The following is a 24,616-nucleotide window of genomic DNA, read 5'->3' as shown; positions in this document are numbered from 1 at the left end:
TTATATTATTATTAAAAATTTATTTTATGTTAATTATATAATAATGTGAATTAAATAAAAATAGAAGTTATAGTAAATAAATATAATAGAAAAAAAAGAGAAAAGGAAAGTTTTTAATTAATTTAATTTATAAAAGATAATCTTTATATTATTGAATCTAATATAATTAGAAATTTCTCCATATAATATATTTTCCAGCATTAGTAATAATATTAATCTTTTCAGATTGTAATACTTTAGGATTAATAGTAATTGATTCATGTGGTATTTTAATACCATTAAATGTATGATCTTGATTAATTACACTAAATGTTATAAGTGAGTATGAGAATATTATATCTATTAATTGTGAATAAATATCTCTTTTTGGATATTTTGAAAGATTTTTTAAAAATTTAATAATTCTAGGATGTAATTCAAGAAGCCATATAGGATCAATATCTTGCATTGAATAATTAAATAAAGAATGTATTCCAATATCAAATGAATTTGGTGCTATATATAAAGATTCTTCTTTATATAATGGTTTTCCAATATTAATCCCTATATTCATACAATATGATGATATAATATTATTATTTTTGATTATATTTAAATCTTTATTTTTTGTTTTAGATTTATATAATATACGAATAGTAATACTACCATATAATCTTGTTTGAATAATAGAATTATCATCATTTCTTAATTTTGATCCAATTATCTCAGATGGATTATCAATAGTCCATAAAATAGATTTTTTATCTGATGATATATTTAAATAACCCATAGTACATTTCAATGTATGGCTATTAATAGTTAAATTTGGTATATTATATAAATTCTTATTACGTATAATACTAGGTAATAAAGGTATAGATATTTGACAAAATTCCATTCCTAAAATAATATTTGGATAAAAACATAAACAATATTCAAATAAGAAAGTATGTAATAATATAGGTTTAAAATGATTATGAGCTTGAGTTATTTGTTTTATAGGTTTTTCAGTTTCAGAATATATTGAAAAATATCCTTTAATTGGTAATTTATTTTGATATGGATACCAATAATAACAAATTGTAGAATTATTATATTGATTAGAATTCCATTGTAATTTAAAACGTGAAATTGGCTTAATATTACAAGATTGACAATTAATTATACATGAATTAGAATTTTTTTGATTTGAATTAATAATATCTCCATTATTATTAATAAATTCTGTAGATATTTTAGTACATGTTATATTATTATTTACAAGAATATATGGTTCAATATATTTATATTGTAATTGTAATTCATTAGAATTATTATAATTATATATTTTTTGCCATGGTAATAATATTTCACAAGATATATTTATAGAAGAGGGTAATGTACTATACCATTCAAATTTACCTAATACAAAATTAGTATATTGTGATTTCATATTATCTGACAAATTTTCAAATATATTTTCATCTGAATATTTATATCCATAATAAGGATTAATTTTCGTAATTAATGGATGATCTTTAATAAAACAACATATATTTTCAAAAATTTCTAATTTTAATGAATATGATGTATATAAATTTGTATTTATTGAATCTGAAGATTTTTTAGTTATATTTATTGATGATAATTTATTAAAATTAATTATATTAGAAATACCAATTATATCATTTATTCCATCTATATTATTCTTTATATTAGAAATAGTATTTATTTTATTTTTATTATTAAAACTTTTAATTAATTTTATATTACCATGAATCCAATTTGTTTGTTTATTTTTTATTATTAAATTATTATTATTATTATATTCTATATTAATAATATTATTACTACTATTTTTAGATATTTCATCTATTTTATCTTCATTTATTTTATATGGCATATGATTTATACTACTCTTATTACCTTCAAGTAATAAGTTTATCATATTTTTAGGTATTGAAAGATCTTCTACTCTTAAAGTTTGTAAATACTCTTTATTAATTATAGGACGACCAAATGGAAACATTAATCTCCATGTTTCAAGTATTTCTGTTCTTGTTATTCTACCTGAAATCTTATCTAAATTTAGAATATCAAACAAATCATCTAGAAATTGTATGCAACTTCTAATTTCAAAAAAATCCATAATAAATTTATTATTATTGATATTTAAAGATTTACAATATATTTTATAATCTTCTAAAAGTGTTTTATTCAAAGAAAAACTTTCGGCTAAAGATATACATATTAATATAAAATAGCCATTTCTAAATGAATAAATAAATGGCCATATTATTTTATTATCTTCTTTAACCATATAAAATAATAATTCTTCATGTGATATATTTAATACATTTTCTAAATTATCATTTATTGATTTATTTAATCTCTCAGTTTCTTTTAATTTAAAGACACCATTTGCTATATCACATTGGAATATAGGTGGTATTCTTGATGCAGTAAAAGGTGCTATTTCTTCATATAATACTTCAGTTATAAACCAATCTTTTATTGTTTTATCAACTGGTAAATTAGTATAGAATTCACCTAGAATTCTAGATATTCTATATTCGACAGATTCATATCTCCGGCTTAATATAAGTTGAAGTTCACCATTTTTGTCTATACCAAATAACCATATACCACGTATTAACATGATTTATTATAGTATAATTGTATAATTATATAGTATTCTAAATATTCATAATTTATTAATTTACTTTCAATAAGTTTTTAAGTAACTTCAAATTGTAATATTTTATATTAAAAAAAAAAACCCCATCATTGCGCCATTTTTTAACCGCCAAAATTAGCACTAGTTTATTTTTTTATGCAATTATTATAAAGGTTATTTTTTCTTCTTAAAAAAAAAAAAACATTAATAATTAAATGGATTATATTATAATGTGTGCTGGATTTGGTATTATATACATTATTATTATTGATTCTATCTAAAAAAATATTAGTAATTAAATGAGTTTCCATCTAGATAATGATTATATTGATGAAATATCTTTAAAAAATAGGAAGAGACATAGAAAAGTTGAAAAAACTCAAAATAATGAAATAAACGTAACAAGTAGTTCTATAAATGGTAATATTAACAGTAATGAGACCTTAGTTGAAAATTTAATTCCAGTTATATCTAATGAAATTAAAATAAATGAAGATAATTTAAATACATTTAAGTCTCATCAAATAGAAAATCCAAATAAAATACATAAATTAAAAATTCCAGATTGCTCAATATGTCGTGAATATTTAACACATAATCTTACTGTAATAACTGTATGTGGTCATATTTTTCATAAAATATGTATAGAAAAGTGGTTTACTAGATGTACTTCAGATAATCATAATAATAATGTTTTATCTAGATTAACAGATTTAAATCGTAATCATCATTTAGAACAGACTTGCCCACTTTGTAGGGTTCCTTGTTCTATATTAACTTTATGTGATATTGTAAATTTAACAATTGATAATATACTTGTTGATAATAATGAAGATAATAATCTAATATTAGATATTGAAAATAAAAATTTAAATCATCATAATTCTTTAAATTATAAATCAACTAATATATGTTTAAATATAAATTGTCATCTCAAAATTCAAGATTTAAATAATGAATATAAACAAATTAAAGAAGAATTTTCTAATACTTTAAAAAATTTGGAAAAATTAAATAAAAAAAATTTATTATTAAATGATTCATTAGAATCTTTAGAAAGAAATAATTTAATTTTAAGAGATGATTTAGCAAGAGTAACTCATGAATTAGCTGAAATTAATCAAAAATATATGGATATGAATAAAGAATTTACTCAATTACAAGCTCAAAATACTTTAGTATCATTTCTAAATGATACAAAAAATTTTAATGATGAAGATCAAATTGATTCTACTGATGGTATTTATCAGTTATCTTTATTAATTGGATTTAATCCATTTGAACAAGAGGATATTAAATATATATGTAATTCTTCTAATAATAAAAATATTAATTCTGATATGCTTACATCTCTTAAAGTTGTTTCTCAAGCATTTATTAAATTAAAAAATCATTATGATACATTACGTTTTAAGTATGGAGAAATAAAGAGTAAATTTTATCAATTAAAAGAATCTAATAAATTTTGTAAACAACAATATAATAAATTACAATTAGAGATTTCTTCTTTAAAAAGAAGGAATAATGAATGTTTAACAGGGAATTTATGGGATAATAATAAGAAAGATATATTATCCAATAACTTTAATAATAATAATGAAATTAATCAAGAATATTTTGATGAATTATCTTTAGATTGCATATCCCAAGAAGTAGATCGGATAAATAAGGAAACTATTATAAATAATATTATAAATAAAGAAAATAAGAAATTAGAAATTCCAAAAAAAAACTCTACAGATATAATAAATAGAGTAAAAGTATTAGATAGAGATAATAGGAGAGTTAATATATCATCAGATACAAATGAATCTCCTAATATTGGGACATACATGTATAGGAAGAATGTAATAAAACGTCCAATATCTAAGAATGTACAGTCACTATCAACTTTTTTTTTAAATAAGACAAAATAGGATGTATTTAAGAGAATAAAAAAAGTGAAATATTTATTATTATTATTATTATTATTTATTTATTTCCTAAATAATATTAGTTATCCAAAATATAAGGTGTCTTTTATTTTTTTTTTTTAAGGCGCTACATGTATATATAATATTTTAAAGTATTAGAATTATTGAAATCAAAGGGTTTAGATTTTTTTCTTTTTATTTCTACATTTATTTTTATTTTTTTTTTCTCCTTCTCTTTCCTTTTTTTTTTAGGACTAGAGTGAAATTATTATTATTGGATACTTTCTGTTAATATCCCCATTAAATAGATTAAATAATGTACTTTTTTTTAAATCTAATGGGACTTGTTATTTAATTATTTAATAGGTTCTATAATCTTAAATCAATTAAAGAATGAAATATCTTAATGCGATTTTGGAGAAATTAAGGAATAAATATAATAAAGAAACTGAAAATGGAATAGGTATTTATATAATGAAGGAATTGACTTCAACAATAACTTGTTCTACTCTATTTATGACTTCAAAAGAATATATAGATAATGATCTATTTGATTGTGATCCTAATGTATTAGATATTTGTACATTTGGATTAGAACCAAGTAAAAGATTGGAACCAAGTAAAGTATTATCAAATACTTCATTAAATTCTATATCTGATAATAAATCTTTAATTATACATGAATATATGACAATAAATTCAGATAATAGGATAATTCGACCAATGTCACCAAGTAATTCAATTAGTAGTATTTTAACTACAACAGATATTTGTAAATATAATATATCTTATGATAATTTAGATATGAATTTATTAGAGATAATTCCTAATTTGGATAAATTAGAATTATTATACAAGGAAATTCATAATTCTTTAAATAAGAATTTATCTATTCAAGCATATTCATTATTTATGAAATTAACATATTTATTATTAGAAGTATTAGAAAAATTAGAATATATTGGATATAAAGTTAAGATTGAAATAGAATTATTGATTAATAATGGTGAAAAAATAGGTAATGAAGTATTTAATAATACACAATCTCAACAAGGAACTCATTCATTTTTAAAACGTATTCAGAACAGAAATAATTTAGGTTCTATTTCAAATAATAAAAATATTATTGAATTAGTTGAGTTGACACAAAGTGGGATACCATTTAAAAGTGTGAATAATAATTATCAACATAATAATTCTAAAAGATGGCGTATTAATCAAAAATCTTCTGATAATAATATAAATATTAATACTAGTAAATCAAAAATATATTTAGAACCTTATCCATTATTTCCTAAAATATTAAATAAAAAAAAGAGATCTTGTAAATTAAATTTGGAACCTAATTCAAATTATAATTTTGATACATATTCTAGATTTTATAAATTGGAAGAATTTCCTTGTATAATATTTTCTTATAATTGTCAATCTATTTATAATAAATGTTTTGCTGATTCATCTCATAGAAATTTGGCATTGGAGTATATAAAATTTCCAACTAAAGTAAATTGTATAGGATTAGGTAATAATAATCCATTGGCAAATTTTATTAAACAAATAGTTACAGATATGCACCTTCATAGATTAAGATTTACAATATTTAAATGTTCAGAGAGTTATAGAGGATTAATATCTGCATTAAGAATTAGGCAATCATATTCAAAAACTAATAATAATGAACAAGAAGATCATAATTTTTTACAGAATAAAAGTAATAATTCTAGTGAAATTTCAGATGACGAATCTGATATATATAATGAATTATATAAAGGAAATCAAAATCCTGAATGGAATACATTAGATGATTCTAATATAGGAATGTGGTGGGCAATGGATTCAAATTCAGAATTTAAAGTTTTATGTGATTTTACAGTTGATACAAATGTTGTAAATGTGATTAGTATTGTTAATGAAAGTAATCTTCATTCACATTGGGCTCCATTTGTTACTAATTCAGAATGTATATCATATATCGGTTTATATAGTCAACTTATTAGCCATTCATCTAGTTTACCATGGCCTATTGGGCTTTGCCAATGTTCACTTTATTGTGTAGCAGTAGATATATGTAGATCATCTAATAATCAACCATGTGTAATTATTACTGCTGTATCATTTCCAGATAAGGCAGATTCTGCTTGTGGTATTAAGACAAAAGATCAACCTAATAATGTTTCAAAATTGGATATACTATCTTTATGTTTTGTTATTCAACCATTTGGTGGCAATAATTTAAAAACAAGAATTTCATTTATATCTAAATCATTGATTCCAATACCATCATTTGTTCCTAAAGCAGTACCATCATTTATTGCAAAACAAATTGGTAAATGTCTTTTTAATAATTTAATGAGAATTATTAGGAATTTTGAAAGTTCACCATTTTATGAAAGGATATTAGATGATGTTGAATTTTATGAATTTGTTAGAAATAGACTTAATATAAATTCAGAAAGTGGAGTTATAAATAATATTAATAATCCTATATTTGATATAAATTTGAATTATAAAGATATTAATTATTTTAATAAAGATGAAGATAAATCATATATATCAGTTACAATGAATATTTTACATACTTCTTATTCAATGGAAACATCTGATGAAGATATAGCATATACACCTGGAGTATTAAATTCAAAGGATATTTTAAAAGATACATTTGATAATACTTTAGATCCTCAAATTTCAAAAGTTATAGGATATCTTTTTCCTAATTTCTAATTTATAAATAATTCCAGATTATTATATATCTTTATAAATTCCCTGTTCCTTTTCCCTATTAAATGTTATTATTAATGTTTGAAAATATTTAAAGTACTTGAAGATTTTCCTAAATTCCCAAGTAAAACCCTTATTTTTCTTTTATAACATATTTCAAAATATAATGGATAATAAGCAATTACATATTCTCCATCTACTTGGAAATATACCTTTCTACAAGTTGAATGGGAATTTTTCTGTCTAAAATAAAGCTTAATAGGACCTTTTCCTTGAAAAATTCGTCTACCATTACCTTTAACAGCCATTTCTAATCCAATTGAAACAGCTGATGGAAAAGATATGCATTCAATCATTCCATCACCCATTTTTTGTTTACTTATTAACATAGATTCAATTTCTTTACTTTTCCACTTATATTTTATCCCACAATTTCCTTTGCAATATTTCCAAATATCATTTCCAGATGCAAAGGAAGGGATATTAATAAATATAAGGGAGGTGCAAGGTAACAATATAGGAGGTGAATCTTCAACAATTATAGATGATAATGGTGTTAATGGAAATTCTTCAATTTCCTGATTAGCTGAAATATTATCTATACTAGAATTTATACAAGAACAAATATTCTTACTATATTTTTTTCTCTTATCTGTTACAAAGATTATCTTTTCCTTATTAGGGTTATTTGCTAAATTGTTTGTATCATTATTTGTTTCATTATTATCAACTACTACTGTACATTTATCAATTAAGTCACATACTGCAGTTGTTCTTTTCAATGTACTTTTTATACCTTCAATTCCATATCTAAATTTATTTAAAGAGGCATTCTTTGTTCTATTAATATCAAATCCAATACCAATTCTTGATTCAATACCAACACTAAAATAATTGGACATATGAAATGTTAATTTTTTTGCTATATTAGAAGTTTTTGGAATATCAAAATTTAATGTATTATTTATATTTATTTCATTATCTTTATATTGATCATTATTATATTCTGTATTATTATTATTGATGTTAACAACTTTTTTTTTTCTAGAATATGAATCAATTTTATAAAAACTTCCATAATCATCTACTGTAGCAGTTATTGTCCAAATATCATGTTCTGAAATCTCTGCTTTAATCCATCCCTGTATCATACTTCTAAATCTTGCTAATCCATTATCAAACGGATTATCTAATATTGTTGTCCAATTTAAAGCCCTAGAAAAATCATTACCTGTTCCAAAAGGAATTACACCAATGACTACATATTCAAAATTTATTCCTGTTGCTTCAAGTTCATTTACACACCACATAACAGTACCATCCCCTCCAGCAGCAATTATATATACAGGCATACTCCCATCTGATTTCTCAATAATCTTTTTCACTTTTAGAAATCCGGGTTTATTACCTTTTGTTCCATCTCTAATATCATATATATAGACAGATGCTGATACAGGATCAGATATTTTAAACATTTCCATTCCAGCTTTTGTAAATATACTAGCTTTGTTACCTCCAGATGTTGGATTTACAAATAAAAAGATTGAATAACAATAATAATTTGAATTAGTTTCATCACTACTTTTTGATGAAAAATCTATTTGATTCATCGTTTATATATACTTTAATATTATTCAGGGTTTTCCCTAATTATTAAATATCTAAAAAAAGCGACTTTGTCAGATATTGTGTGCAAAGTGTGTATAGGACATACAGAAACTGTCCTTTATAGATCCCTTTTAGAACCCCTAATTAATTGCTTTATTTATTATAATTATATTAAATTATTTAAATATATTATTTATAAAAAATAAAAATAGATATATTAAAAGAGGAATCCTAAAGTATATTTAACATATATTTCTATTTATTTATATCAAATTATTTATATATTCTTGTTAAAAGATCTAATTAATATAATTATTCTTTTCAGATTTAGTTTCTACATCAGAATCAGAATAGTTCTCTATTACAGAATTTGGTTGTAGATCACTATTATTACTATTATTATTATTATTATTATTATTATTATTATTATTATTATTATTATTATTATTATTATTATTATTATATTCTATATTGTTATTATATTCTGTATTATCATTATTATTATATCCTGTATTATCATTAATATTATTATTATTATTATATTTGTTAGAAGTTTGATATTTACTTTTTAATGCTGATAATTCCTCATCTAATTGTATAACTATTGATTTACATTGATGATATTTTAGAGCCATTTCATGTAAACAAGTAGATAATAGTCTTAATTCTATTTGAGATCTTTTTTCAATATCTAACTTAGCAGACTGATGTAATTCAGCTTCTTGTTCCCTAATCATAATTTGTTGTTTGAGTGTTGCAACTACAGTCGAATCTACCCCATGAGATTCTAACAATTTAAGACGTTTTTGCTCACTTTGTAATAATTCTTTTTGTGTATTTAATTGATCTTTCAAAATACTTATCTGTGCAATATAAAAATTTGTTGTACCAGGAACGAAATCACTCCCCGTTGTATCTATTTCTTCAATATCAGCTGCTATAGGTATTCCTGCATCTTCTAAAGTTTTCCTTAATACTTGAACTTGCCCAGTTCTTATTTGTATATCTTTTTGTATTTGATCACCTTGTTGTTTTAAACTATCATTAAGTACTTGTAAATCTTCTTTATCTTGATTTAATCTATTAATTTGATTTTCTAAATAATTTATTCTATCTTTATAAGTTTGTAACATTTTTTTTACTCCACCTCCTATACCTTCAGTATCTATATCATCTTCACATTTATCTCCCATATCTTCTAATTGCTTTGTAAGTTTCTCATTTTGTTTTTTAACCTCTAATAAACTATCTACTTTATCTTTCCATTTTTTAACTTGTTGTTCTAAACCAGTAACTTTACTAGCCTCATTTTTATACATTTCCAATTCATTTTGTAAATCCTTTATATCATTGCGATATTTAACCTCTAAATCTCTTTTATCTTTAACTAATTGATCCTTTTCATTTTGTAATAACCAAACCTCATTTTCTAATTTTTCAGTTTCTTCTAAAACATTTATAGGTCTAGCTGCTACTTTTTTTGCATTTTCTTCAGCTTGTTGTCTTGCTGCTTTTTCTTCTTTTAGCTCATGTTCTAATAATTCTATTCTATTTTCAAGATCCTCTGTATGAGATATTCCTTGTGAATTTCTAGATTGTAATAGTGAATTTGTATGATTATTTATCTCATATTTATTTCCATTATCAGTTTCATCTGATATACTTCCTTCTTCATTTCCACCAAAATGACCTGTTATTTGAATTATATGTTGCATTTCAATCTGAGTAGCTTCACTTAAATTCATCATGTTATTAATTACTTCTTCATGATTTTCACTTTCTACTGCAAATACAACTATAAAACCAAATAATTTACATGCTTCATTTAAAGCTGATAATTTAGATTGATCTTTATCTTCTATTGTAGATACTATTAAATCATAATCTAATGTATCTATTTCTTCATGAAATCGGCCATCTAAATAATCATTAATTCCATCCATTATAAGATGTAAACCCTTAGCTTTACTTTCAATATGTTCATTAGTTAATAAAAAATCGGCAAAAAACATTGGAGATAGTTCTTGAATAAAAATAAGTAAGTTAGTAGGAATAAGTACATCATATATACTAGTACATACTATATCACCATGTTCTATAGCTTTAAATGTTTCAAACCATTCAAAACACGACTCTAATGTCCTCTTTGGATTATTTTCATTTTTAATGACCATATTAGGCGTTCAATTTTTCTAAATAGTTAATTTTTTTTTTTTTACTATATATAAGTAATCGTCCCAATGCAGTATAGTGCACCTATGTGCTATTTTCTCACACAAATAGCGGCAAAAATTGGGCGCTATTTTCAATAATTTTATATTTTAGGATTATTTAGAACATTTAACAAAATAAATAAGTATCTATTATAGTATTTTAAATAAAAAAAAAGTTAATTTAACAAATATTTAAATGAATTATTTAGCTTAAATGAGATAAAAAAAAAATTAAATGACTTTTTTTTTAATATATCAAGACAGGATAAAAAGATTATTACTCTTAAATAAATATAAATCAAATTATAACAGTATTATTTAATATTTCATCTATAAGATAGATTCAGGTTTAATAAAAATATATTAAAAGCTTTAACTTTAACTTTTATAAAATATTATAATTTTAAATGAGCCGGCGGTTATAATAAAAGTCCCCACATGATTACTATATAAATAATGTCAAGTTACTGGTTATATTAGAATATGAATAATGGTAAATTTAACAAATTTAAACTAAAGTTAAATTATGAGTTAAAGGATTCGGGTGGTATACTATTAAACAATGATTGTTCAGATGACAAGTTTTCTAAACAGGATGGTTTAAGACGTTGTGTTTGTAATTCACATTATATAAATAAGGATTTAAAATTAGACAGTTTTTCTAATAACTCTAAAACAAGAAGAAAACATAGGAAAATAGATCTAGATAATGATTTATCATTTCCAAAGTTATTACCATCTCCTATAATAACACCTCAAGGGTATCACTTGTATTTGTATTATTTTATTGAGGATGAAACATGTATAAATATATTTACAATTGGTGATTATGTGATGATAAATTTAACAGATGGTAAAGAAAGACCAGCTCAATTAATGTCTTTTTTATATGATCCAAATATAGATTTAATAGGGGTAGAAGTTAGATGGCTTTATTCAGAGTATGATATATTGGAATTTGGAAATATAATTGATAAGTCTAAATGGCCTCATGATTTATTTCAATATGAAGAGGAATATATTGAAAGTGATAAGTGTGAAATTTTTGATGCTAATGTAATAAAAAGAATGATAAGAGTATGGAATAATAAAGAGCAATATTTAGATTGGGCTAATGATAGAATTAATATCTATTCAGGTCCACAATGTTTAAATTTAAAAAAAAAAATTAAGAATAAAAATAATAATGAAAAAAAAGTTTTAAATATATTAAAATATCATGATGATTTACTAATTGATTATATTAAAGATTTTAATGAAGATATTCTCCCATCATCTATTGAGGTTTATGATAATTATATATCTATTTATATTTTGATGACATCTAGTGGAACAATAATCCCAATAGATCCTAATAGATATTTACCTTTCTTTTTAATGAAATGTAGTCATTATTATGGTTATTATATTAATTATTTTAAATTAAGAAATTCTCAAATAAAATATGATTTAGAATTTTATAATAAAGTTGGTATTGATAATTTACATTGGTCCAAAAAACCTCAAGAAATTTTACCATGTAGAAAATCTCAACATGATGAAATTACAAAATATCTTAAATCTTCTATTATGGCAAAAGGTGGTGGTGTATTATTTATTGCAGGATTACCAGGTACAGGAAAGACAGCAACAGTGTTAAATGTTTTAAATATGTTAGATTATGAAGAAAAACAAAAATTATTATATTCAAATAATAAGAAAATAACTCAAAAACATTCTTTTATATGGTGTTATATTAATGTATTATACTTAAATAATCCTGATCATTTATATATAAGTATATTACAACAACTTTATAGTTGTAATAATTGGGCTCCTACTAAAGATTCTTGCTATGCTTCTTTAGATCAATTTTTTAAATCAAATAATAGCCCAGTTACAATAATAGTAATAGATGAAATTGATTGGTTACAAAAAAATGGTTGTTCAAGCTTATCATCAGATTATAAAACTTCTCCATTATTATATAATCTTATTGATTGGCCATTTCAAAAAAATACTAAGGTTATAATAATTGCTATTGCTAATACAATGGATTTACCTGAAAGATTAATACCTAGATGTACATCTAGATGTGGATATGCAAGAATAAATTTTAAACCATTTACTGTTGAAGAAATGATAACCATTTTATTAAATCGTCTTGAATCTTCAAATATATCTTATGATAAATTCAAACAAAATATATCAAACTTATTTTGTCCTAAAGCATTAGAGTTTTGTGCTAGAAAAGTAGCTCAACAATCTTCAGATGTACGTAGAGCCTTACAGATTCTTCAAAGAGCTTGGGAAATATCTGTTACAGAATATAAAAAATCTAAAAATGACCTATCTAGTAATAATATAAATGAAGAAAAAGTAACTATTAATCATGTTCAACAAGCTTGTAAAGAAGTATTATTAGTAAATCCAATTTATAATTTTATAGAATCTCTTCCAATTATTCCTAGAATGTTCCTTGCAGCTATTTATCTTGAAATTGAATATAATAATAAGGATAATTCCTCAAATTCTAATCTAAATTGTCATCTAATATCTTTAGAACGTTTAGAACTTAGACTTAAAACAATACTATCTTTAACAGAAATTTGTGAAGATTCCTTATTAACACTTCATTATTTAAGATCAATTATTAAAAAATTTGTGGAATGTAGAATTATTAAAATATTTAAAGATATTAATTATAATCATTCAAATAATATAAATAGTTATAGTCAATATTCAGAATTGGGTATTTGGATATATCTATTAATTGAATCTACTCAATTAAAACAAATACTTTTAAAATCAATACCATATACAATTCCAGGACTTACAACATAATTAAAGTAATTACATTAACTAATATTTATAAACTATTATTATTGATGTTTAAAATGTTCTAATATATCACCTTTACAAATAGGACATGTTGTACTTCCTTCAAGCCAACGAGATATACAATTCTTACAAAAACAATGTGTACAAGGTAACCAAAGTATTTCTTGATTCTGTTGAAAATCTTCTAAACATATTAAACATTGTTTCTTATCTTCTTCTAAGTTACCAGATTTTTTAATATCAAATCTTGATACTGGCAAATTATCTATAATATTTTTAGGTACATAATGTTTTGGTTCTTCAGATTCAGGATTTATATTAATAAATTCACTAACTTCTACTAATACTTGGAATGGTTCATGATTGATTCTTTGTCTTTGTCTGGTAAATTCTTCAAATAATGGAATATTATTATTTAAATTTGTAGAATTCCCCAATATTCGATTATTTATATTTGGTAAATCTCCCATATAATTGTTGAAGATTGGATTTATATTAGTCGGTAATATTACATTTTCAAGTAATCCTGTAAGTGAATTATTTAAAGTTGTATTAGATGTAGTTTGGATCACTGCATCATGTATTATATCAAATTGGTCCATTATTCTATTAAAGTTTCTAGTATTATATATTGAGTTATTTGATGTATTATTATTATTCTGAATATTATTTTGTTCTACATTATTATTTGAAGAAAAACTATATCTAGAACCAATATTACCTGAATTATTTATATTATTATAAGAAGACGTATTAACAATATTCCTTTCAATTATTGTTCTATTTCTATTTGTATTATCTCTATAGTTATAATTTGTAGTTTCCATTGTATCTCTTCGTCTAGTCCTACTATTATCAATAGTTCTATTATATCCCAAACTTTCTCTCCAATAAGCCCTTGCTGAAGGGTCTATACCATCTGTTGTATATGTGAAATGATTATCACTTTGCATAGTTGAGAAAGTCTTAAATTTGCATCTCAATATACTCTATATCAGAAAACTTAGAATACATCTATTTTTTGGCGCTAATTATCCTGAGTACCAGCCATGGATAAAGACCCTGAAGTTTTTTTTTTTTTTTTATAAGAAAGGGGTTTTTAAGTAACAAATAATATATTAGAGATATTATGAGATAAAAACTTCTATATAATAGGGATATATTGTAGTTATTTTTTTTTAATGATATTATTTAAAGAAATGTGACATTTTTTTAAAATATTTATAGAGCTTAAATAGTTAACTTCTATATTATTTCCAAAAATCCAATATAGGCTTGATTTGAAAAAATCTATTAAATATCTATGGTATCAGTATATTAAAATTAAGAAATTTGCTTATGTTTACACCTTATTTGCGCTTTTTCCTATTTATATCATTGCTGTGGGGGTTTAATTTTTCTTATCAACAGATAATACTAGTAAACTTGTACTTTAAAAACATACTTTTCTATATCTCTGCAAGTAAAAAAAATTAATATAAATATTTGTTTATGTATTATTACTCTAGTCAGATATTTTGGAAGGTTGAAATTATATTACTAATAAATAATGAAAAGATTAACTAATGATATAATAGATGATAATAATTCAAATTCTGGACTTAAGATACAGAAATTAGAAGATGGAAATAGAAATAATGAGACTCTAAGTATTAGAGATGCATGTGATATTGCATTATTATGGACATCTGCTAAAGTTTCAATTGGTGAAAAATTATTCGTTAGATGGATTATAAGTATTGAATCTAATAAATCAAATGGGAATGAGGATGATGTTGATGAAGAAGATGTATTTTGGTGGCCTTGTAAAGTATGCTTTAATGATAATGTTGAGAGAGATTCTAAAGGAAGAAGAATTTGGTACTTAGAATATGATGAAATTAAAGGTTTTAAATCTGATAAATGTAAAGTCATATTTGAAAATAATGAAAGAGTTAAACATATAGACTATGAAAATATTTCATTAAGATTTCTTCGTGAGTCAGATAATCAAGAATTAAGAAAAAAAATAGATATTGAAGAGGATGAAGAGTTTAGGGATTCTAAAATAGAAGATATTGAAATATCTCTTGAAGAGATTTTAAAAGCAGAAGATCAATATGTAGATTCTAATGGTGATAACTCCAATGAAAGTAATAATTTAATGAACCTATTTAATGTATTACCCCATGAAAAAAAGATTAGCTTAGCTCTTGGATATAGACAATTTGCTGATAAATTTCTTGAATTTTTACACAAAAAGATTGGAAAGAATAGTAATAATACAACAATAATAACAAGTCTTGATATCCAAGAATTTATAAGAAATTTAGGTTTAGAAGATCATTTAAATAATAAAGACAAATTTAAATGATCATAGTTAAGATATATTAGAATAAAGAGATTAAGAGTATATTTAAGGATAATAGAAGACCAATTAAATTAATTATAATATTTGTAATAGCTAATTTTTTTTTAAAAAAAAGGAGAAGAAACTAAGCCATTTATAATAAATAAAATATATCTATACCTTTAATATATGATTATTTGAATATAAAATTTATTATATTCAGAAAAATTGAAAATATACTAATAAGATAATTTAGATTTCATTATATATTAAGATAAATATATTTATATATTTAAAACATTTATTTATTTGATGTAGAAATTTGAATTTTTTATTTTTGATTTTACCAATATGATCAAAGTGATAATAAATCTACTGTATTATTATTAACTTCACTGTTTTCTTTAATTGGTGTATTAATATTAGACTTCTGAATTGGTGTATTTATAGTAGTTTCTAAGTCTAGTAATTCCGTTATATTATTTTCAATATGATTAGAATTTCCATCTTGGCATTGAGTAATTGATTTTTGAGAGTTATTATTTTCACAAGAATCTAAATTAAGAACTTCTAAATTTGAATTTACTTTGTTATTATTTATATTTAGATCATTATCTCCAAAATCATCTATATCTTCAGAAGATATATTATTTTTTATAGATTGTGTAATTTTAGCACTAACAAATAAACTTGGTATTTTATGATATACAGATGAAGTTAATCCAATTTGTCCCAATAATTCTTTCAATAAATAAGGTTCAAGATCAAAAGATTGAGTAGTAATTGTTGGTTTATGAGATAATATTACTCTCCTTGTATTTTCAGGATTTGAAGATAACAAACGCCAATAAATATAGGCTTTATCTCTTATATCAGGATTTTCTATTTGAGTAGTAGCTATTTTAAGAATATCTGTAACAAGTTGTTGATATTTAAGAGGACTTTTTAAAAAGCATTTAACAATACAAGTAATTATTTGTAATTGAACAGTTAAATTTTCTTCTAGAAATACACTAACAAAATTTTGGAGATAATCTTCAATATAAATTGATTGAGAATTATCTAGAGAATTTTCTTTAAATTTAGCTTCAATATGTTCATAAAATTCACCTATTATCCATACAAAAGCAGCTCTTGATTCATATTCTATAATTCTTTCAGATATATCCCAAATTGAAGAAATAATTTGACTAAATAAGATAGGATAACATCTAAGTATATCTCTAAATGAAATAATACTCTCTTGTATTATATGATCCTGACAATTTTCAGTTATTAATTCAATTAGTAAGTCAATACAATCTTTAGATATTTCTTGAATTTTGATAGCTAAACGTCCAATAACTCTAATGGAATTTCTTGCAAAATCTATATCTGTATCTGTACTATATTCCTTTAATTCAGCAAGTAGATCAGTAGAGTCCTGTTTGTTTGCTAATCTAAATAAAATATTTAATTTTTCTATTTTTATATAAATTGGATCATTATATTTACAATAAAAGACTCTATATTCTGATTGTAAAAAGCATGGATTAAATTGAACTATAAGTTGAACATTTCTTAATATAATATATTGAACTTCTGGTAGTGAAGTTGTTAATAATGTTATTAATGGAGGTTTTAATTTCTTCATTGTATTTATAATTATTTCATCCTTCTTATTAATATTAGATATAAGTTTTAAAACAGCTCTTATTGCTGCTAATACTACAGCTGGATTTACATGTGATAATCTTGATGTTATTCTTTCTAATATTGATTTACTTTCTTCTTCAGAGTTCACTTGCCATTCTGATATCATATCTAAAATATAAATTTGTCCCCATTCTGTACATTCATTTAATGCTATTAAAATTTGTTTTTTTTCAATTTCATTAAGTAATAGTTGACATAAATTTTTTGCTGATTGATCAACTATATCCGGATCTTCTACTTCTTCATTATCCTCATAATATCCAAATTTTGGAATTGGTCTATTTTTAATTATATACATTTCATGAATTTCTAATAGGCTGGAAACTGTGTTAGCTACAACCATTGCATTTTGATCAGCTAACATTTCTTTTAATAAGCAAAAAAAGCCTTGTTCTTCCATTAAGCTTGGAGATATATCATATAATTTAGCTATACAAATTGCAGCTGTTTTTCTGACATAAGGATCTTGATCACTACAACATCTTCTAAGTGGTTCTACTAAGTATTCTGTAATTTGTTCTAAACGAATATACCCCATTGTTCTTATTGCAAGTGATCTAATTAATGGATTGGGATCCATAGAATCTTTGAAAAATGTATTAACAGCTAAAATAGCCAATTTTGGTTGAACTTTTGCATAATTAATGACATATAAATACACTAACTTCTTTAGTTCAATACAACCAGTTTGCATACAATTGACTACATCTGGAAATAAAGACGATACATCTTTACCTATAGTCATTGCAGCTATTACCTTCTTTACTGCTTCTTTTTTCCTATCCTTATTGGCTGAATGTAGTTCATCTTTCAATTCTTGGATTTCACCACGTTTTGTACTCTGAAAGTAGCGGCGATCACTCATTATATGAATTCTAATTGGTTAAATCTATAAACAACTTCTTCTAGTACGAGTACACTATACCAATTTTAGTCTATATTCTATATCTTTATATGTTTGGAATATTTATTTTATAATTTCAAAAGTAACCACCAGCTTTATAATAGTAATGTCGACAACTCAGGAGAATGAAAGTTGCAAATTGATTTTCTAAAAGTACTTAATTTACAAAACTCGGTAACTAACCCCCCTATAACCGCCTTATTACAAGCGGCAAATTGTGTGCACATATTTGCAATTTTCTAATAATAGGTTATAATCCTATATTTAAAATACCATGAGTGTACAAAATGTCTACTATGTAAAAAATTCTCACATATATCTAATTAATAATCAATTATTATAGGACTATTAAGTAAAAAGCTAATTTAGCTATTTATTACAATTTATAGGAGATATATAAATAATCATAGGAATTTTGTGAACTTATTTCTCCAAGAAAAAAAAAGAAAGTTAAGCTAATATTTAGATATTTACTAATTTATGGACTAATTCAATTACTCCACAAAACCAGAATATAATATGTTTAAAATATGAAGTATAATATTACTTCCTACCTCTAAAGCTTTGCAGCTGTCGTCTCGTCTCCAACATTTGATTTAAATGGTAATCCATTGAATCCTGATCTAAATTTGTAGATAGCTTTAGTGATGTTGATGATGATGCTGATATATCACTTGTGTTTTCTAATTCACTCACATTATATTTCCTATTTGAGAAAGTATTTAAATTTGTAGAACTATTATGATTATTTAGAGAATATTGAAACTTCTCATTTTCAATATTATATTCATAAATATTTTGCTCATTTTGTAAAGATTCATTATATTGCCATTCTTGCTTATAATGTTCATCTATATAGCTATATTCATCATTAAAATCATCATCATCGTCAATCCATGATAATCTTTCGTCAGAGTTTGATTCAAGTGAGTTAGACATTTGAATTTTATCATATAAATATGAGGGTTCATCATTATTGAAGAAGGGTACAATTACAGACCATTGATTATAATTAAATGAGGATATTAAATATGCAAAGTGTTGATATTGGATACTTTGAGATACAACTGAGAGTTCAGAACATAAATCATTCCAGATAAGGCAAAACGATTTCATAAATTTATAAGTGTCATTAATAAAATGAAACCATTGTTCAGATTTCCAAGGTATTTGTATATTATTTACATTAGAATATTCAATATGAATATCACTATCAAAAGTATGATTCCATCTTGAGAGTTCTATAATAGTATTATGACACCACTCGTTTGTTAGAACAAGAATAGTTCCAAGTGGATTAATTATAGAGGGTAATAAAAGTGCACATTTTAGTAGTAAATCTTGTATGAGTTCATCGTGTTTATTTCTAACGAATTCAAAATCTCTTACTTGTTCTAAATTATTTAAAAAATCGTCGAAACATTGGTTGATGACACTAGAATGAATAAATCTATAGATTTCTCCAATTATATTTTGTAATATCCATCTTGAATAGAAGATATAATCCCAATGTTGATTCCAATTAGTAAATTGATATGAATACTTACCACATATTGCAAGTATAGCTCCTTGCCTTCTATTACTATATCGTAAATTAAAAGATTCAGTCCAAACTTTTAATAAAGAATTAAATGTCATATGTAGCAACCATAAGAAATCAAATATATTATAATATATTTCCATATTTTTGTTTGTAAATAATATAGGTAAGGGCCATTTCAAATTTTGGGTTAATCTAATACGAAATATATGATTATAGTAACTTATACCACTATAATAAATATTTAGGGGTTTATTATCAGCTAGATAAGAGAGTTGATCAATATATTGTAAAATACTTGAAATTATATCATTATTATTAACGCTAATATGGCACCATTTTATTATTTCGAATTTATAAAGATCATTTGAAATTATAGGTCCTTTAATATCTTGTAAATCTTGAGGTTTTTTTTCCTCTTTTTTTAAATAATTCTGCTGTTTATCTTTATCAGTATTTATATGTCTCATTATATGTATAAAAACTGATGATGCTTTTAAAGGTAAACAAATACCAAGATTTAAATGCTGTATTAACATAATTTGAGTTGGTCTATTTATGAATGTTACTATATTATGTTTATATTTAGATGGAATCTTACAAGGCTCTAGAAATATTGAAAATGTTGATTTCTTACAAATAATCCTCAATTTATAGGATAAAAGTAAATCTCTATATAAATTCAATTTATCCTCTTTTTCATCAGCTTCTTTTGGAAAGCAATACGGTATGCTAAATACAAACTTATTAGATTTTAAAATAACTTCATTATTATTATTATTTAAAATATCTTTTAGATTATTTTTAGTATACCAATATGCCTTTATAGTGAATTCCAAAATGTTTTTTTCAATATTGATCTTAATAAACCATGTGAATTTTAGAAATTCATTGTCTATCTTATTTGAATTATACTGTAAATCTGAAAAGTTAGAAACTTTTGAGTTTGGGGTAAATATCAAGGATATTGGTACATCTAAAGATGATATACATTCCAATAAATGATTAAAACCATCGATTATTCTTACTGGCCACTTTGTTGAGCAGATTGAAGTATAAATGTTTGTGGGTTTATATGAAATTTTATTATTTGAACTCCCATTATTTAAATTCAAACTTAATTTTTCATGTTGTTCTTGTGATAATTCATTAACTTCACAAATAATTTCTTTTGATTTATCAAGTACTTTATTTATTGGTGAATTACTTGAAACATTTGATTCTAGTTTCAATTTATTATCTAATAAAATAATGGATGGTAAATCTGTATAGAGGCAATTAATATATTCAATTTCCTTATCAATAGTATTTTCTATACTATCATTGCAATTAAAAAGATCAAATGTATCACATGTTATCATTATATTTATATCTGAAGTGTTATCTTTATCATTTATGTTCAGAACAGATTTTCTCCAGATGGTTTCAATCCATTCTTCTTGTTCTCTTGGACTAAGTTCAGATAGAAACCATTGCCCCAATTTTTCATAAATCCCATCACTTAATAAAACATATAAGTCTTCATTACCTAATAAATATTTGTCTCTAATTATTTTGCAGTATTCAATTAAAGAAATTGAAATAGGAGAATTCACATCTTTTGAGATATTACCTTCTACGTTCATTGCAGACTGATATAACAAAGAAGATGTATATTCTCTAAATTTCTCAATAGTGTTTTCAATATTATCCTGAATATGAGGGAAAGATGAATTTAAGGCATCTATAAGATTTTCTATTAACTGATTTTTATCTATAAATTCTTCTTTATTCCTTGTAAAATATCGACTTTTTATCAAGGAGCGAATCTGAAAAAGAATATTAATTATAGTTTATTTCATCTACATCAGTATCAACTTACAATCTTTCCAGTACCAAAAATCTTTAATAATAACTTCGGTTTCAAGAATTTTTTAGTTAATGATTCATGCCTAATATAAAAGAGACCTTCCCATTCAAATTTTGCACCATGAATAATATCTGCTTCATTCTCTAACTCATTTGAAAATTCACCATATAACTCAATACAACTAAGATAAAATTTAATAACTCACTATTATAAATTACAAATATAAGACATACCTGTCATTAGGAAGATAAAATGATGGATATATATCTTGCATATAAATACCTTCCAAAGTAGATTTCATTAAATTATTTATTTCATGATTAGAATTGTTATCTTGAGTAGTAATGTATTCAAACGATCCACCTATATTAGGGATAGAAAATCTACCTATAAAGAATTCTTCAAAAGGGTCTACCAATTGGCCTAAGGTTATCCAATTTATAACTTGATAACAAAATACCCTACTACAAACTAGTAAAAAATTCCTGTAGACATTTTCCTCTAATTGATCACCACTACAACTTCCCTCATATAAAATATCCAAAATACTACCCATAGGAACACTAATATACAAATTACATGAATTATATGTTACTGATAATTTAGATGATGAAATTGAAGAAAATGAAAATGGGTTATTTGTATCATCAGGCCTACTTACTAAACATAAGTTATACCATTGATCTATAAAATTCATAATTATAGTTATTAAACGTGATGGCCTTGTCAGGTATGATAATATATAAGATAATGGTAAATTTGGTGACAAAAAAATTTCCCGTTCTAATTGACTAATACAATTTAAATATTTTAGCATATATTGCTGAATACACTTAGAAATTCCTTGAATATATAGACCTACTGGATTTATTTTCACGAGTCGTCTTCTTATAATTGATTTGTTTTTATTGCAATTGTCTTGATGAATATTTATATGACTACTATCTATATATATGCAACTTTGTGTAATTTCCAAAAATTTATTAATAGAATATATATCACTAGCAATAAGTAAAATCCTCTCTATTAATGAAATTTCCGTTGTTGTCAAATGTTCACTAAGGTATTTTTTCAGAGTCATTTTATAACGGTAACTATATAGTGCAATTCCATTGTAACTAAATTCACAAGGCTGTATATCAATTGCATTACCCTCATATCCTGTTAAAGCCAATAGAATATCATGTAACATAATTAATTATGATCTTTAAGCATTTATATAGCCAGTGTATATGTATAACAATAGATTTCAATAACTTTACTCAGAAATTTACTTTCATGTACTTAATATCACCAGTATAATAGAAATATCTCTAGTAAATTACTATACTGTTAATAATTAACAAATCTTTAGATATAATTACTGATCTTTATAAATAAAGCAGAAAATATCAACTTTCTTAATTAGCCAATTATTTTATAAAATAATCCACAAGAGTTTACCCGCTAAAATGCATCTTTTAATTATACTATACCGGATACCTCACCAAAAAACGCATAGGCGCTAAATTTACATTTAGACACCTATTCAAGGATAGTTCTAAGTAGAATAATATTTCAAATCTAAAAATATTAAAGTATAATACAATAACTTTAGACAATTATATAAAATAATATATATAATCTTAGGCAACACTAAATATTGCATCTATAAGTATATAAAGAAACACACACTCTCATCATTTTTATTCTTTTCATTTTAAAATTAAATTGTGACATTTAAGCTTAACATTCACTAATATTTTCAAGTATTAGATAATACAAAAGTAATTTAATATAAATCCTTATTTAAAATAAAATAAATTCATACTTGAGTTGTAGATAAATAGACTAATAGATTTTAAGACTTAACAAATAATATTCACCATTCTTATTTTCACGAAAAACCACATACTTTAACTTGTCGATTGCTTATTAACATATTATAACATTCACAACTTAAACATGTAAAGGAGTAATAATCACAATTTAGATAACCTAATAATAATATATTATCATATTGAAATTATATAAATTATGTAAATATTAGTAAATTTCAAAATTGAATGTAGATAGAAAGTAGTATTTACAAAAACCACTTAATTGAATATAATTAAAAACTGATAATAACATATATTTTAAGTTTGACATATACTTTATTAAATAGATCCTTAGTATCAAAAATATATATTGACTTATTCCAAATTAGACTTAAAATAAAAATAACTATTATTAATTTTGTATATACTCATAATAAGTAATAGAAGTTTATATAAAACCTGACTATTATTTTTTAGTCAAATCTATTATAATTATCAGATAAAAAATATATAATACATACCACTTCAGTATATTTGTTAACATTAATTTATATTGATCAATAATTATTAAAAGATAATAATAAATATAT

At 23.2% G+C, this 24,616-nt stretch overlaps 10 protein-coding genes across 10 annotated transcripts, besides 38 other annotated features; 4 read left to right on the top strand and 6 right to left on the bottom strand.

Annotated features, from left to right (window-relative positions):
• Positions 1–169: part of a sequence feature (AT_rich) that runs on past the window's edge.
• CMU_002140 (uncharacterized protein) lies at positions 167–2,617 on the bottom strand (the record flags this gene model as incomplete). The annotated part of the gene is made up of 1 exon (XM_002141656.1): positions 167–2,617. One exon carries the CDS (start codon positions 2,615–2,617, stop codon positions 167–169), a length of 2,451 nt encoding a protein of 816 aa, XP_002141692.1.
• Positions 383–404: a sequence feature (AT_rich).
• Positions 571–621: a sequence feature (A-rich).
• Positions 1,256–1,311: a sequence feature (AT_rich).
• Positions 1,579–1,730: a sequence feature (AT_rich).
• Positions 1,759–1,820: a microsatellite.
• Positions 2,106–2,157: a sequence feature (AT_rich).
• A 1-nt stretch (position 2,618) lies between the features above and the next one.
• Positions 2,619–2,737: a sequence feature (AT_rich).
• An 85-nt stretch (positions 2,738–2,822) lies between these two features.
• Positions 2,823–2,867: a sequence feature (AT_rich).
• Positions 2,868–2,934: 67 nt separating this feature from the next.
• CMU_002130 (zinc finger, C3HC4 type domain-containing protein) lies at positions 2,935–4,551 on the top strand (the record flags this gene model as incomplete). The annotated part of the gene is made up of 1 exon (XM_002141655.1): positions 2,935–4,551. One exon carries the CDS (start codon positions 2,935–2,937, stop codon positions 4,549–4,551), a length of 1,617 nt encoding a protein of 538 aa, XP_002141691.1.
• Positions 3,087–3,191: a microsatellite.
• Positions 3,470–3,672: a sequence feature (AT_rich).
• Positions 3,926–3,970: a sequence feature (AT_rich).
• Positions 4,311–4,343: a sequence feature (AT_rich).
• A 33-nt stretch (positions 4,552–4,584) lies between the features above and the next one.
• Positions 4,585–4,607: a microsatellite.
• A 127-nt stretch (positions 4,608–4,734) lies between these two features.
• Positions 4,735–4,799: a sequence feature (A-rich).
• Positions 4,800–4,941: 142 nt separating this feature from the next.
• Positions 4,942–7,272, top strand: CMU_002120 (uncharacterized protein; the record flags this gene model as incomplete). Its single annotated transcript, XM_002141654.1, has 1 exon — positions 4,942–7,272. One exon carries the CDS (start codon positions 4,942–4,944, stop codon positions 7,270–7,272), a length of 2,331 nt encoding a protein of 776 aa, XP_002141690.1.
• Positions 5,780–5,864: a sequence feature (AT_rich).
• Positions 7,010–7,080: a sequence feature (AT_rich).
• A 71-nt stretch (positions 7,273–7,343) lies between the features above and the next one.
• Positions 7,344–8,879, bottom strand: CMU_002110 (diacylglycerol kinase catalytic domain-containing family protein; the record flags this gene model as incomplete). Its single annotated transcript, XM_002141653.1, has 1 exon — positions 7,344–8,879. One exon carries the CDS (start codon positions 8,877–8,879, stop codon positions 7,344–7,346), a length of 1,536 nt encoding a protein of 511 aa, XP_002141689.1.
• Positions 8,228–8,298: a microsatellite.
• A 150-nt stretch (positions 8,880–9,029) lies between the features above and the next one.
• Positions 9,030–9,194: a sequence feature (AT_rich).
• Positions 9,177–11,051, bottom strand: CMU_002100 (uncharacterized protein; the record flags this gene model as incomplete). Its single annotated transcript, XM_002141652.1, has 1 exon — positions 9,177–11,051. The coding sequence occupies one exon, from the start codon at positions 11,049–11,051 to the stop codon at positions 9,177–9,179; it is 1,875 nt and encodes a 624-aa protein (XP_002141688.1).
• Positions 9,258–9,418: a microsatellite.
• Positions 11,052–11,062: 11 nt separating the features above from the next.
• Positions 11,063–11,105: a sequence feature (AT_rich).
• Positions 11,106–11,184: 79 nt separating this feature from the next.
• Positions 11,185–11,346: a sequence feature (AT_rich).
• Positions 11,347–11,373: 27 nt separating this feature from the next.
• Positions 11,374–11,417: a sequence feature (AT_rich).
• Positions 11,418–11,438: 21 nt separating this feature from the next.
• Positions 11,439–11,499: a sequence feature (AT_rich).
• Positions 11,500–11,573: 74 nt separating this feature from the next.
• CMU_002090 (uncharacterized protein) lies at positions 11,574–13,913 on the top strand (the record flags this gene model as incomplete). Its single annotated transcript, XM_002141651.1, has 1 exon — positions 11,574–13,913. One exon carries the CDS (start codon positions 11,574–11,576, stop codon positions 13,911–13,913), a length of 2,340 nt encoding a protein of 779 aa, XP_002141687.1.
• Positions 12,241–12,287: a sequence feature (T-rich).
• Positions 12,491–12,557: a sequence feature (AT_rich).
• Positions 13,745–13,797: a sequence feature (AT_rich).
• A 38-nt stretch (positions 13,914–13,951) lies between the features above and the next one.
• CMU_002080 (zinc finger, C3HC4 type domain-containing protein) lies at positions 13,952–14,863 on the bottom strand (the record flags this gene model as incomplete). Its single annotated transcript, XM_002141650.1, has 1 exon — positions 13,952–14,863. The coding sequence occupies one exon, from the start codon at positions 14,861–14,863 to the stop codon at positions 13,952–13,954; it is 912 nt and encodes a 303-aa protein (XP_002141686.1).
• Positions 14,864–15,078: 215 nt separating this feature from the next.
• Positions 15,079–15,136: a sequence feature (AT_rich).
• Positions 15,137–15,373: 237 nt separating this feature from the next.
• Positions 15,374–15,412: a sequence feature (AT_rich).
• Positions 15,413–15,459: 47 nt separating this feature from the next.
• Positions 15,460–16,263, top strand: CMU_002070 (uncharacterized protein; the record flags this gene model as incomplete). The annotated part of the gene is made up of 1 exon (XM_002141649.1): positions 15,460–16,263. One exon carries the CDS (start codon positions 15,460–15,462, stop codon positions 16,261–16,263), a length of 804 nt encoding a protein of 267 aa, XP_002141685.1.
• A 61-nt stretch (positions 16,264–16,324) lies between these two features.
• Positions 16,325–16,374: a sequence feature (AT_rich).
• Positions 16,375–16,391: 17 nt separating this feature from the next.
• Positions 16,392–16,550: a sequence feature (AT_rich).
• A 44-nt stretch (positions 16,551–16,594) lies between these two features.
• CMU_002060 (AP-2 complex beta subunit protein, putative) lies at positions 16,595–18,799 on the bottom strand (the record flags this gene model as incomplete). The annotated part of the gene is made up of 1 exon (XM_002141648.1): positions 16,595–18,799. The coding sequence occupies one exon, from the start codon at positions 18,797–18,799 to the stop codon at positions 16,595–16,597; it is 2,205 nt and encodes a 734-aa protein (XP_002141684.1).
• Positions 17,680–17,717: a sequence feature (AT_rich).
• Positions 18,800–19,381: 582 nt separating the features above from the next.
• CMU_002050 (uncharacterized protein) lies at positions 19,382–23,419 on the bottom strand (the record flags this gene model as incomplete). Its single annotated transcript, XM_002141647.1, has 3 exons — positions 19,382–22,186; positions 22,240–22,408; positions 22,461–23,419. 3 exons carry the CDS (start codon positions 23,417–23,419, stop codon positions 19,382–19,384), a joined length of 3,933 nt encoding a protein of 1,310 aa, XP_002141683.1.
• Positions 21,130–21,185: a sequence feature (AT_rich).
• Positions 23,420–23,775: 356 nt separating the features above from the next.
• Positions 23,776–23,851: a sequence feature (AT_rich).
• Positions 23,852–23,994: 143 nt separating this feature from the next.
• Positions 23,995–24,032: a sequence feature (AT_rich).
• Positions 24,033–24,205: 173 nt separating this feature from the next.
• Positions 24,206–24,263: a sequence feature (AT_rich).
• Positions 24,264–24,417: 154 nt separating this feature from the next.
• Positions 24,418–24,446: a sequence feature (AT_rich).
• Positions 24,447–24,568: 122 nt separating this feature from the next.
• Positions 24,569–24,616: part of a sequence feature (AT_rich) that runs on past the window's edge.

The sequence above is a fragment of the Cryptosporidium muris genome, genomic scaffold (genome assembly GCF_000006515.1).
Source record: "Cryptosporidium muris RN66 scf_1106632373461 genomic scaffold, whole genome shotgun sequence".
Taxonomy (NCBI): domain Eukaryota; phylum Apicomplexa; class Conoidasida; order Eucoccidiorida; family Cryptosporidiidae; genus Cryptosporidium; species Cryptosporidium muris.
Note: the sequence above shows the minus strand (reverse complement) of the source record. Positions and strands in the feature narration are given on the sequence as shown.